We start from the raw sequence: 14,770 nt of genomic DNA, 5'->3' as shown, positions 1-14,770 counted from the left end.
CCATCAACTTCACATCTCCACATTTCAACAGTGCTGTATCCCCATTACAGAAGACCATCACGTTAACCAAACATCATTTGCCCTTAGAGAAGACATGCTGACTGACATTTGTAATCTGTTTTCCATGTACTACAATACAGTTTACAGAAGAATATGCTCTATGATCTTGTCAGGCACAGAGAATGAGTAGCTTGTAGTTCCACAGATCTTTCTTGATCTTTTTAATAATGAGGGTTATATTTCTTCTTGTCCAGTCACTAAGAACTTCATAATGACTTCTCAAAGATGACGCACAGCAATTTCATCTGCCATTTTCCTCAGTACCCTCAAATGCACTTCACCAAATACCACAGACTTGCACACACAGAATTCTGAGATGGCCCCAAACCATCTAAATACTTTATTTTCCCAATATTGTTAGAAACAAGTTTCTAAAAGATCAACTACTTAAATCTAAAACATTTCTTCCAACAAAGAAAAAAACTTACCAGATGATTAAATACTGTGTCACCACTGCTATCCAGCAGATTATACTCTTCAGATACACTTGCAACAGATTTTCTTCTCCGTGATTCTGGGTTGCTACTACTTTCTTGAGCAGAACACCACTCAGTGAGAGTGCTTTGCTGTTTTTCTTCTAGAAGGTGTAAAAGTGTAAAATGTTATCAAAACAGTTTCATAATCACTTTTAATTATCTGTTGCTTTCAGCTACAAAAATAGTTACATCAAACCACAAGTTTACCTACAGCATTCTCTTTTATCCAATCAAGAATGCTGGTACCACTCCAATATAAATTTTATGATTAATGGCACACACAGTGCATGACTGCAAATGTCTGCTCTAAGAGTAAGGTAAAAAATATCATTTGGACGCTACTAACAGGAACTATTTCCATTCAAGATGTACAAAATCCTGCACTGTGGATGGATGGCTGCCTGCAATTCAATTTGTTCCTAATGTCAAAACATCATATCATCTTGTTCTGTATTTTTCATGGAGGCAACAATTACATGCAAATCTACACCATAATATTAGCAAAACATTTATAAACTGAAAGCAAAGAGTATACCCTGTTGAAAGATCTTTTTAATTGAACAGTCAGCTTAATAATGTAAATATTGCAAGTTTAAAGATACTTGCTGGTATCTAATCATAGTATCCCAGGATTTAAATACAACAGAATCATCCTATTCTGTTGTTCTCAATACGCCTCAGTACTCATTCTTACAACTAAAAAGTATACCAACCTCGCTGTTTCTCCTTTTTGTATTTTATCATCTCTTTGTTTGTATACCCAGTGCTTCGTAAAATGTCCTCCAAAAACATCTCTTTAACTTCAAATGGTCTTCCTTGGACTGCAAGCACAAATAACTAATGAAGTTAGATATCCCCTAGTTTTACTGAAAACCTTAATTAAAAGAAGACTCTCTTTTACAGAGAAGTTAAGTTAAGAAGTTAAAAGCAGAAGGTTTAAGGAATTATTAGTTTCCTTGAAAAAAAATCCTTTAAGAATACCTGAGTTTGCTTTCTCAAGATTGCTGAGCCACAAAACAAAATAAGATTAAGAAGGGAAATCTCAGTTACGTATATTGTTTTTCATTAAACTCTTCAATGCTATCTAAGCATTCTGGAAAGAGATCCACATGTCTGACAGTATATTCATCAAAGTTTTATCAAAATGACAAAGAGAAAACTAGTGTTTTTGTTGTAGGATTATCACCTGGATTACAAACATAATATTGTTTTAATACAATATTCCATAAGAAGTTTGTCACTTTGTATAAAAATACTTTGCTCGAGACATGTACACAAGATTTCAGTTTTTTCAGTTACTTCAGCCCTTCTCTGCCAAGTAAGGCCTGACCTGCCAAACAATCCAAATGGTCCTAATCTCCTGAGAATCTACCCCTATTTCTTTTTCAATATCACTGTTTTCTAAGCCATTCTAACAGACTGACAGGAACCTTTTTTCACAAGAAAAAAATTATCTAAATTTCTGGTCCTAGACATTTGCCATAGCTGAGTTTACATCACTCAGAACCTCTCTCCCCCTCAGGAGGAACTGTATATACTTATGTATAATACAAGGACATTATTGATGAAAAATCGAAAGAAGCAGGTCACTCATGCAGGAGGCCTGCAAGCCAGGAATGTGGAAAAAAAATGGAAAAAAACCACATCTCCCACACCTTATCTTTATTAAAGATCCATCAAATCAGGTATTAAAATAAAGGTAACTTTTTACACTTGAATGTAATCTAACAACAGATTATCAAACTTGAGCATAAACTATCACATCTTTTCTCAGATTTTACCTGGAGTAACAGTTGACAACTGTCTTTGAAAATCACATGATCAAAACACGAAAAAAACAAACTGCCTAGGTCTGTATTTCTGAAGTGACCAGGTATAGTCATCTGCGTTTTAGTCAGTAACAAACAGCAATCTCTGAAGCCTGAAAAACTAAAACTTGTTGGAATTAGTTAAATGTATTGTACTCTTGCAGCCCTCAAGGTCTTAACATGCTGACTTTCTCATCCTGCAGATCAGTACATAAAGAACTTTTCCTTTTCTTGAGCTGCGTATCAGGAGACATCTCTGCACTTACAGTGCTTCTAGAAATAAAATACTTCATTGTGAAATAGTTGCAAACAGATGTAAAAAAAAAAAAAAAAGCAAAAATAACAAGCATTTTCTGATTCTCACTCAGTGTCCATGTTACCTTGTACAGATCAACCACCATTGACAGTGGTATACAGGTATATTCAGATTCAAGAGTTCACAAATACTTACTGTGTATTACTGGGCAACTTCCAAAATACTTAATAAAGAGATTCGCATCTAGAGCAGCACTAGAAATGATTAGTTTTAAATTAGCCTGGTTTTGCAATATATCTCGCAGTTTTATTAACAAGAAATCACTGAATCTATCCCTCTCGTGTACTTCATCCTAAAACAAAAGGGAAAAAGAAACCAGAACATAAACACTCACAAATAGGAATTTTAAAAATAACATTTATCTTTCGTAAGTACACTGAATATGCATTAAAAAGTAGAATTCTAACTTAGTTTAACTAAGCACTTTTTTAAAAAAGTATTCAAGTAAAAAACTTACTCGAAGTTTCACATTACTGGAGCAGACTGTGCTGTTAATGAACTATGAAGAGATAACTTGATTTCAGAGGCTGAATGACCCTAGATGATCTTAAAGGTTGCTTCCAACTCAAACCATTCTATGATTCTATGAAGTGCATTTCTGAAACTTTACTAATTCCCTTTGAACAATTATCATCTCCGAGATACCGACATGAACCACAGTTCCCACAGATCTTATTTTAACCAACTCTTCAAAGTTGATGGACTTAAAGGAATAGAATATTACATAATCAGAAAATAAATTTGGTTGCTTAGGTCCATTAAGTCACGTACAAAGCTTAACATAAGTTAAGGCGTATGACTGATTAAAGCGATTATTTACTTGGTGCGTTTTGTTTTCTTTCACATTATGAATTTATCGAGCAGGAAGCCAAGCACTTTTTAAGGTGAAAGCAAAAACATGAAACATCCTTAAACTTTCAGTAAACAGGTGAGTACATACAATTACTTTGATTTTTATGTTTTCAGCAATGGAAAAAGTTTTCAAGGTGATTATATACTCTGATTCCACTGAGTTCTCAGTCCCCATGACAGAAATTACACTACTCCTTATTTTGAAAACCTTTGTGCTAACAATTGGACTGCTAAACTGGTACAGGAAAAATAAGTACATGATACAAGAAATTCTGACAGATTCACAATGACGACTCACACACACATATCCTAAAGCTTTCCTGTTTTATGACAAAAAAACCTATGGAAATGTTTAGACATCTGTCCTTTACAACTGCTTCATCATCCTGGATCTAAGTGCTATAATTAACATGAAAATTAGATACTTTAACCAAAAAAGTACACATTTCAGGAGAAAAAATTCAGTATGTACAGAAAAAAAACAAATAAAAACACTTCATATGCTTAATTAGGAAAACAAATTTCACAAGTAATACGTACCACTTCACCTCATATGGAATTCAGAAGGATTCTTACCACAATAACATGTGTTACTGTTGATAGAGCACTGTCTCCTGCCATTAGAGTGCGAAGCAGTATGCCATTAGTGCAAAACGTTAACAGCGTCCTTGGAGAAACCCTATTGAACAGTTCATGAAGATACTTCAGACTTGCACCATTCAAATGCATGTTACCTTTTCCACACTTATTAAAAACTAAAGGGTTGATCAGCTACTCACCAGAACTGGAATTAGATTACAGTTACTCACCAAGTAATTCAACAATACTGTATATTTTTAAACTACCCTTATTTGCAGAGAACACCTACAAAATTCTAGTGCTTATATTCCAAAACTTCAGACACTGGATTCATGTTTAAATAAATAAATCAGCAAATAAAAATGAACTTTGAGAGTCTCTATGTGCAAGATTTGCATGGTTTACTTTGCAAAAACAGTTTCCAATTTTTCAACTGCGACAGTTGGGACTGTATTATTTGCATTTGCCTGTACTTGACTGAATCATAAAATCCATTGATCCTTTCCAAATGCATTAATTTGTCCTTCAAGAAGACAAAAGCTACTGCTTTAGTAGCTGAGGGAATTAGTCATGCAAGAAAAATCAGTTGTTGCCACTACTTTGTCCAGTACTGACAGTTTAAGTTCTGAAAACTTCCTTACTATCATACTCTACAGTTCTTTTCTTGAAGACAAATGAACTCTCTACTTACCATACACTTCCCAAGTTTGGAATTCATCCATCCTTTGCTTACAAAAATTCCTATACATCTTACTGAATTTAAGAACATATCCAAGATGGATTACTTACTCTTCAGTATTCTCTTCTAGAAATCACGACTGCTATCTAACACTTACTAAGATCAAGCAATGAAGTACCTGTGTAACTGGGGTTTTTTTTGTTGTTGTTTTTAAGCAGTGCTGGAAATACTGATCTCTCGAGAACTTTTTTTTTTTTTTTTTTTTTTTTTTTAAGATGTTCCACACTACTTCCAGTATTTCTTCATCTTGATCTGGACTATAGCTTGTTCATATTCAGCTACTATAATACTTCCACATATTAACCATTCACCTCATTTGCAATTAACCTTCTCTATCTCTTTAAATCTCTTAGTATGCTTCTAAGTTTTCATAGACACACTCGAATTCTTCTTTCATCAGCTATGTGTTATCTTCATTCATATAAACAACAGAGCCAGACATACCCTTTGCCTTTATATTTGCAACAGACTATCACCATAAAGTTTCTGTTAAAGTGCTCTAGTTCTCTTACATATTGTCAAAGCTTATGGAACTTTCCAATCTATGACTGGACGGAAAAAAGTAGATGAAAACATATAGTTGTTCTGAAAACACTACAAGAGATTTCTCTCTCCCTACAAGTAGAAATCAAATGAATATGCCTCTGATTCACTTAAGAAAGATTACTACTTGATACTGCAACCTGTAGAAGGAAATCTATCTTTTGCAAATACTCAATTGCCTGAAACAACACATCCTGCCCACAATTTCTGCACTCTTTTCTATGTTGTAATCCCCAAAACACTGTAGCTTTAACATACATGTGAACACAAGTCAGCTGCCTTAAAGAAATGTTATTAGTACCTGCTTTCTAGTCGGATCTGATAACCAACTGTCTGGCCAACCTTTTCTCTTCTTTCTGCTGCCACTCTTTCAGCCACAGCAATAACTGCCAAACGCCTTGGCTGAGTGCAGAATATACGACAAGGAATTCCATTTTCATAGCAGTCATCAAGAAGGAACTGAGGAATCTACAAAAAAAAGGTTTCAAAATACTTCTTAGCTTGTTGAATCTATAGGTGCTTTTTTTTCTTCAACAGTGAAGTAACTTAATTTTATCTCAATATTATACACATAGCAAAACTTCAATTTCACAATGCTCTACTCTTCATGCTAAATCCAGAAATAGCTTTAGAAGAAAAACAACTAAACACAATAATAGATCCATTATTTTAAATAACTTTAATTAGTCTAGTGAAAAGCTAGAATTTCATCAGAAAATTATGTAGAATCTTATATTTTTAATAAGTATCTGCTGACTTAGTGTTCTAATTCACTTCCTCGCATTTCAAATACAACACCTTACTATACAGGAAAACAAAAGTCTGAAAATTAGCATAATTAAATCCCTTATTACATAAACATCTTCTAAAATCGCGTCAGTTTCATATAAATACTGACATCTTTTACTTTAATAAAAAACATACTTGAGTAGTTTTTCCTGATCCAGTCTCTCCTATAATGAGAACAACTTTATTTTCCTTTATTATTTTGACAATTTCCTCCTTCTTTTCAAAAACTGGCAATGACTGCCTAAAGGAGTCATATTCCGACTCCCCCCTTTTCAGCGGGACTTGAGGAATACCACTGCTAAGCCTTCCACTTGTCTTCCCAAATTCTTTGTTTTCTGTGGAGAGAACATGACAATTTAGCTATAGATACAAAGGAATTGCTACAAAGGTAAGTCATTAAAATATCACTTAATTATCACAAAAATGAACATTTCTGACTTGGTATGCATCCCCCATAGATAAAGTGGTGAACCCATCACATATCTAAAAGAAATATTCATAATACTGTGTTCTGCTATGGTGTTTGAAACAGATACCGCTCAAAGGACTTCCAAACATATTTTGAACAAATCTAGACTTATTTTCTTGGCTTTTGATCACATCTACACTCCACAGTCTGCCTAGAAATATTCACCTTAGAGTTAAATGAACAGAACTCTTGAGATACCCCAAAATGGAAAAATGAGAGTTTTCTCAATATAGCTACAGAGGATTCTCTTGCAATCCTGGATCCAGTCTTGTTAGGTGCCTCTATCAATGACTTGGACAAAGGGATAAAATGCACTCTGAGCAAGACTGATGATACAAGTTGGGAGGTGTGACTGACACACCAAAAGGCTGTGCTGCTGTTCAGTGAGACCTGCTTGTGCTGAAAAGTTGGGCAGAAAGGAACCTTAAGAAGGTGAACATGGGCAAGTGAAGAGCGCTATACCTGGAGAGGTATAACTGTATGTATCAGTAGAAGTCAGGGGCTGAAATGCTGGAAAGGAGCTCTGCAAGGAAGGACATGGATGTCCTGCTGAACACAAGTAAACCAGGAGCCAGAAGAGTGTCCTTGTGGCAAAGAAGGCCAATGGTATCACGAGGCGGATTAAAAAGAGGGGTGATTTAGAAGTGGTGTTAGACTACATGATCTCCAGAGCTCCCTTCCAACTCATTACAGTTTTGTTATTCTACAAGTTCAGAGGAAAAAAAAACTTGGCTGTGGTTCATATCTCCATGGTCTTCTATTAAGGGCAAGAAGGAAGACCCGGGTAATTATAGGCCTGTCAGCCTCACCTCTGTCCCTGGAAAGGTGATGGAACAGCTTGTGCTGGATACCATCTCCAAACAACTGGAAGAAAAGGAGGTTATCAGGAGTAGTCAGCATGGGTTCACCAGAGGGAGGTAGTGTTTTACCAACCTGGTAGCCTCCTACAATGTTGTCACATGCTGGGTGGATGGGGGGAGAGCAGTAGATGTAGTCTACCTTGATTTTAGAAAGGCATTTGATACTGTCTCCCACGACTTCCTTATAACAAAGCTGAGGAAGTGTGGGATAGACGAGTGGACAGTGAGGTGGGTTGAGAACTGGCTGACTGGCAGAGCACAGAGGGTCGTTGTTGGTGGTGCAGAGTCTGGCTGGAGACCTGTAACCAGTGGTGTCCCCCAGGGGTCTGTGCTGGGTCCGGTCTTGTTCAGCATCTACATCAATGACCTTGATGAGGGGATAGTGGCCACCCTCAGCAAGTTTGCTGATGATACGAAGTTGGGAGGATTGGCTGACACGCCTGAAGGCTGTGCTGCCATTCAGCGAGACCTGGACAGGCTGGAGAGCTGGGCAGTAAGAAACCGGATGAGGTTCAACAAAAGCAAGTGTAGGGTCTTGCATCTAGGGAGGAATAATTGCATGCACCAATACAGGCTGGGGGATGAGCTGCTGGAGAGGAGCTCTGCAGAGAGGGACCTGGGCATCCTGGTGGACGACAGGTTGGCCATGAGCCAGCAGTGTGCTCTCATGCCCAAAAAGGCCAATGGCATCCTGAGGTGCATTAAGAAGAGCGTGTCCAGCAGGTTGAGGGAGGTGATCCTCCCCCTCTACTCTGCCCTGGTAAGGCCTCATCTGGAGTACTGTGTCCAGTTCTGGGCTCCCCAGTACAAAAAAGACAGGGATCTCTTGGAAAGAGTCCAGCGGAGGGCCACAAAGATGGTGAATTCAGGGCCTGGAGCATCTCCCCTATGAAGAAAGGCTGAGTGAACTGGGTCTGTTTAGCCTTGAGAAAAGACGACTGAGAGGGGACCTGATCCAGGTTTATAAATATCTGAGGTGTGGCGGTCAAAGCGGTGAGGCCAGTCTCTTTTCAGTGGTACATGGAGACAGGACGAGGGAAAACGGACATAAGCTGCAGCATAGGAAGTTTCACACGAATGTGCGTAAGAACTTCTTCACGGTGAGGGTGACGGAGCACTGGAACAGGCTGCCCAGGGAGGTTGTGGAGTCTCCTTCTCTGGAGATATTCAAGTCTCGCCTGGACGCCTACCTGTGCGACCTGGTGTAGGGAACCTGCTTTGGCAGGGGGGTTGGTCTCGATGATCTCTAGAAGTTCCTTCCAACCCCTACAATTCTGTGATTCTGTGATTACCTCATTCAAGTAAGTCTTATTTTACATGATGTTCTAGTCAGTAAGACTGATCTAGACCTCTAGGCCTAGACAGCACACTACCACATAATAGAAATCAAGACTTAAGTATTCATAGAAGCTGCAAGTCTTCAGAGCTACTTCAAATTCCAAAATTCCTTTTTTTTTTTTTCCTCAGAAGAATTAAAAGTTTGTTGTAAATTCAATGACGTATACATAACATGATTAACAGACGTACATATTTAATTGCAAGAAGTACTGCCTTACCAAGACAGACATAGCCTAATAGTTTAAAAGATCTGAATACCCAAAGAACTAACATGCTGGAAAACTGAAACATCATATAAAGAGAACTAGAAGAGGAAGCACTTTGAGCATGAACCAATGAAAAAGAGAATATTGGAAGACATGTTTTCTGTGCACTGCACCCATCTTTGTGCATAGAAACATAACAAAACCTTCATGTAAGGCCGTTAAGGTAAACATCTTATTCAAAGCATTCTCTATAATGAAACCAAACATCAGAAGTATGCCTTCTGATTAACTCTTTCATGTTCTGGAAATCAAGAAGTTGGAACAGTAAACTCTAAGGGATCATGTCTACTGCCAGAAGACAAAACAAAACAGAACTTCTCATTTTATCAAAAACATGACTTTCTACAAGCAGAACAAACAGCCTTATATTTACACAGGGTGTTCTTACACAGTGACCTTGATAGCATTTCTCTCTTCAGCTCCACCTTACAGAACGTGCAGGAGCTCCCACATATGAAAAATGTCCTTTCAAGTAAATTTGTGTTGAACTGGCTAGATTCAAAAGTAACTTAGCATAGACAAGACATTCAACTATGAGTGGCATTAATGCCTAAGTTACACTTCCCTGTGAAACCAGTTTTAAAGCATGCTAAATTAAGAATTAAGGGTGAAAAAAACTAAGGGCTCCATTTGGGCTGGAAGCCCATCAGCTGGTACTCAAGATGAGGTGGAATTCCATGTGGGCTTTTTGTGCAGTAGGTTGTGGTGTTTATTATCTTTTGTGGGTTTTTTTTTCCCCATAAGCAGTATTGATGCTAAAATCACACACAGCACTTACCTGTTTCAACAGCAAATGCATTTCCTCGCTGCTTCTTTGGCAAAAGTTCTATTCGTTCTTTATTTGTGAGAGGAAATCTATGAATTAAACTGTGAACAGCCTGTTTCGTTCTGGGAGTCAAACAACAAGTCATTTCTGCATGAGCTACTTCCGATCCATTCTTTTTCCTGACAGTTAGATATCGATTTGATCCTTTTCTGAGAGAGAAAAAGTTATAAATAAGTAATCTATTCAACTCTATCTTTGACTAAAAGTGTTTCAAAACAGCTGTCAGGTTAGTTTCAAATAAAACATGATAAACAAATGTCCAAATAGCATCTCATGCATTATAACATATCTAAGAAAAGGGTTTTCAGTATGCAACATCAAAACCACTCACTATTACCATAAGTCAGCGTGACATACTGCATAACTGGGATGCCTATGCTCAGCACAACCTCACAGTCTCCGTAATGTAATACTACTGCTTTGCTAAATGTCTTTTAAATGTTGACTGCTGTTTTCACTTTCTATAAGATGCAAGCCCCATCACTATATCAATCAATACTGAGAGGTATTACACAGAATTGATTTACAGAAACGTGTAAGAGAGATTAAAAAAAAAAATCACTGAGTAGAAGTAACAGAAAAACAAGCAGCTCTCTATGAATATTCCAAGCCTTAAACAAATCCAGAAAAACATTTTTTAAAGTAACTAAATATCCAGTAAACATAAAAGACATCTGCAGTGGTTTCAAACTGATGGCAAGTTAAACCCCATCATACTTCTCTCATTCTCACTTGTTCAAAAGAACAAGAAGGATGGGTTGGAGTAAGGGCAGTTTAATTACAGAAAATGAAAAGCCAAGAGAGCACACATACCCTCTCTACTTTACATCAGCAAGCCATGTTTGGCCACATTTTGGAAATCAGGGCCTCAATATGCACTACAAGCCCTCCCCAAAACTTCCTCCATCTTCTGTTGACCCCTCTGCACTCCCTCAGCCTGTAGGCTTTGGGCACATTGGAGAGAGTCTGGGAGCTGCCAGAACAGCCCAGCAGCAGCCCAGGCCAGTCCAATGCCAGCCACAGATGAGAAGCAGAGCACAGCATGGCTGTGGTGAACAGTAATTCCATCCCCGCCAGCACAATCTCCACCCTAAATGCTTCTTGAACAACTCCAGGTGACTTCACCACCTCTTTGGGCAGTCCATGCCTGACCACACTTTCAGAGTTTTCCCAACTGATCAGATCAGAGCCAGCTCCAAAGTTGAGCCATGACTGGTGCTGGGTGTGCTCTGGGAGAGCAGATTAAAGAGAAGGAAAACTGCTGCACAACCGCTGCTGGGAGAGAGTGAGAAATCTAAGAGAAACAGCCCAAAAGGTACCAAGGTCAGTATAAGACCTGCTTCAGGCTCTAAACAAGCCTATGGTGGAGCAGTGCTTGAGGAGCTGCAGCCTGGGGGAAGGCCACGCAGGATCAGTTCAGGAAGGATGGTATCCCATGGGAGGAACCCCATGTGGATCAGGAGCAGGGAGCAACCATGGAGGAGTGGCAGAGACAAAGCAGCCTCCATTCTCTATTCACATGATTTGCTTGTGGGGAGAAGAAAGAAGAATTGAAACCAACACTAAAGTTGAGTCTGGGAAGAATTAGGTACAGGAAAAGGATTTTTAGTTCTAGTTTTCACTGCCTTACTCTCTTACTAATTAGAAATAAATTAATCTTGCACAAGTTAAGTCTGTTCTATCTGACATAGCTCCAAAAATCAGCATTTTACACACTTTTAAGAAGGATCATGCAGTACCACCAAAAATAAGTAACAGCCAGTGATACTACAGTTTTACAACAGCTTGCACATACGGATGTCAGATATGACATTTCCTCTACCCAAGGTCTTCCTGCATCTTTCCCTTTTCTATTGCTTTTCCACCTTAATTTCCTCGGCAATAGGATTCTCAGCATTTATATGTAAGTTCATGTGGTCAATAAACACCAATTTCATCTTCAAAAGATCACAGGAGGATAAAAGGAAAGGGGAGAAAAAGCCACATAGTGACACTTGCCTATGAGCCCTTTCCTCTCTTCTGGAAGACTGATCTATGATGCATTTTATCCAATAGGTAGTCAGGCTCTATTTAAAACTATTTAAAACAGTGGCACAGGTAACACAGAGCAGTCCTGGGTGAGGACTTTTGAATTCCACAAGACAGTAACAGGACAAGCCACCTCAAAAAAAGCATGCCAAGAGCTTGGATAACTTAGTACAAATATACTTATTCCAGATTTCCTTCCAGATTTACTATGCCCTGTAACAATGCAGGATACACTAGATTATGTGTAGCATTCTATAATTAAGTTTCCGTGTATTTGTGGCAAACAAGACTGGACGCCAACTCACCCTTTACTTTTAGATATCAAACCAAGAGACTGACACAGTCGGTGAACAAAGGCTCTTTCGGCAGAAGTAAAAGACGAAGGAAACGCCATCTCTGCAAAGATAACGAAGAAAACAAACGTAGCAGCACAACATGCGCTACACCACATTTCCTCGAAGTCGCAAGTTCTCTGAACCCCTCGTGTTTACGTCCCTCCGCGGAGGAGCCCCTGTCCCCCCGCCCTCCCGCCGCAGGACGGCGGCAAGTCGAGACACCGCACCCGCGCAGACGCAAACGAACGCTGCCGCCCGCAGGCCTGGGACCGCGCCCCGCGGACGCGACGCCTCCACCAGCCGTAGAACCCCACCTTGATCATCACTGTACCAGAACCGCTCCAGCGCCAGGTTCACCGCGATCTCCAATTCCTCGGAGGCGCGGGCATTCGCCAACGTCTTGCCGCGGCCCGAGGCGGAGGAGAAAGCGGCGGAGGGGGAAGCGGCGGAGCGGGCAGACGCGGAGGCAGAGGCGTCCCCTGCGGCCCCGTCGTGCTGCTGCGGGGAGGCGCTGCTGGGAGAGGACATGGCTCGCCGCGGAGAGAACGACCCAGGGAATCACTAGGAACTGACACGACGCAAGCACCACAGAAAAACGAGCCGCCGGCAACGGCTAAACCAGCGCCTGCGCAGCGGGGTCGGGCAGCGTCATTACGTCAGCGCGTGAGGCGGGACGCAAGTAAGGAGCCATAGCGCCCCGCCTCTCGCCCGCAGCCCGTCCTGGGTGTGGGGGCGTGTCCGGTCTTCAGCGTACCGTGGGGCCTTTGCCGGTAGGAGGCGGCTGCTTTGTCTTTTTTCCCTCCCTGAAAAGCCTCTCTCAGGTCGTGGAAAGGCCGCACACGGCTGCGGGTGGCTTTTGTCTCGGCCCTTCGAGGCGCTAACCTAGCGCTAGCACTGGAAGCTTTTGGACAGAAGGAGCAGAATCACTGAAATGTTCCTTCAGGAGTAAAGGGGTGCCAATGTGATATGCGGGAGTTTTATTACTGTTATTGTCAGCACTGATACTTCACTGAGACTGAGTGTAACCCACCTTGCTAAACTGGGAAAGAGAACAAAAGAGGTCCTTGCTGGTATCTTGAATACAGTTAACAGTAGGGTGTGCCCATGCAGGCATCTGTGAAGATGCCTAAGTATTGGTTAGAGGTTAGAATCAAAGAATTCTAGAATCAAAGAGTAACCCAAGTTGGAAGGGATCTGTAAGGATAATCAGTGTTAACTCCTTGCTCCACACTGGACCACCCAAAATTCAAAGCCTATGTCTGACTGCATGGATGAAACACTCCCCGAACTCTGGCAGCTAAGGGCAATGCCCGCTGTCCCAGCAGCCTGTTCCATGCCCACTGCCCTCTAGTGAAGATCCTTTCCCTAACATAGAATCATAGAATCACAGTGTTGGAAAGTACCTACAAGATCATCTAGTCCAACCATCCTCCCATTACCATTGCTACCACAAGTACTAAACCATATCTCGCAGCTCCTCGTCCAGGCGCCTCTTGAGCACTGCCAGGAATGGCGACTCCACCACCTCCCTGGTAGGCCATTCCAGTACATGACCACTTTCTGAGAGAAAAAGTTCTTCCTTATGTCTAATCCAAACCTCCTCTGGGGCAACTTGTGGCCATTTCCTCAGGTCCTGTTTGTTACCTGGTTGAAGAGGCCAAACCCCTCTTCACTCCAACCTCCCTTCAGGAAGTTGGAGAGTGCAATGAGGTCTCCTCTGAGCCTCCTCTTCTCCAGACTGAAGAATCCCAGCTCCTTCAGCCAATCCTCATAAAACTTGTGCTCCAGACCCCAGCAACCAGTTTCATTGCCCTTCTCTGGACACGCTCCAGGGCCTCAATATCTTTCCTGTAGTGAGGGGCCCAAAACTGAACACAATACTTGAGCCTCACCAGTACTGAGCACAGGGGGATGATTATCTCCCTGCTCCTGCTGGTCACTCTATTTCTAATGCAGGCCAGGATGCCGTTGGCCCTCTTGGCCTCCTGGGCACACTGTTGGCTCATGTTCAGCCGAGCATCAACCAACACCCCCAGGTCCCTTTCCTTTTCACAATCATCCAGCCACTCCGGCCCAAGCCTATAGAGCTGCATGGGGTTACTGTGGCCAAAGTGCAGGACTCAGCACTTGGCCTTGTTGAACCTCATCCCATTCACCTGAGCCCAGCAATCCAGCTTATCTAGATCCCTCTGAGGGACCTCCCTACCTTCAGGCAGATTGACACTACCTCCCAACTTGATGTCTGCAAACTTACTGAGGGTACACTCAATCCCCTCATCTAGGTCGTCAATAAATATATTAAACAAGATGGGTCTCAGTACCGACCCCTGGGGGACACCACTTGTAACGGGTCACCAGCTGGACTTAACTCCATTAACCACTACTCGTTAGGCACGGCCCTCTAGCCAGTTCCTTACCCAAAGAAGTGTATACCTGTCCAGGCCCACAGCAGCCAGTTTCCTCAGGAGAATACTGTGGGAGACTGT

The 14,770-nt window shown here is 41.0% G+C and overlaps 1 protein-coding gene across 5 annotated transcripts in view; it reads right to left on the bottom strand.

Annotated features, from left to right (window-relative positions):
- Nucleotides 1-12,942, bottom strand: part of YTHDC2 (YTH N6-methyladenosine RNA binding protein C2) — a 36,014-nt gene extending 23,072 nt beyond the window's left edge. For all 5 annotated transcript variants that reach the window (XM_019610567.2, XM_019610568.3, XM_085212866.1 and 2 more), the window contains exons 1-9: nucleotides 12,599-12,942; nucleotides 12,255-12,345; nucleotides 9,874-10,070; nucleotides 6,298-6,497; nucleotides 5,675-5,841; nucleotides 4,089-4,191; nucleotides 2,796-2,952; nucleotides 1,250-1,357; nucleotides 489-637 (exon numbers count right to left, since the gene is read on the bottom strand). In XM_019610567.2, the coding sequence (XP_019466112.2) occupies nucleotides 489-637; nucleotides 1,250-1,357; nucleotides 2,796-2,952; nucleotides 4,089-4,191; nucleotides 5,675-5,841; nucleotides 6,298-6,497; nucleotides 9,874-10,070; nucleotides 12,255-12,345; nucleotides 12,599-12,812 (1,386 nt within the window). In that variant the 5' untranslated portion in view covers nucleotides 12,813-12,942. The remainder of the gene's footprint in view (nucleotides 1-488; nucleotides 638-1,249; nucleotides 1,358-2,795; nucleotides 2,953-4,088; nucleotides 4,192-5,674; nucleotides 5,842-6,297; nucleotides 6,498-9,873; nucleotides 10,071-12,254; nucleotides 12,346-12,598) is intronic.
- Nucleotides 12,943-14,770: the final 1,828 nt, after the last annotated feature.

Source organism: Meleagris gallopavo, chromosome Z (assembly GCF_905368555.1).
Source record: "Meleagris gallopavo chromosome Z, MGAL_WU_HG_1.1, whole genome shotgun sequence".
NCBI lineage: Eukaryota > Metazoa > Chordata > Aves > Galliformes > Phasianidae > Meleagris > Meleagris gallopavo.
The sequence above is the reverse complement of the archived record's forward strand: the minus strand, read 5'-3'. Positions and strand labels throughout refer to the sequence as shown.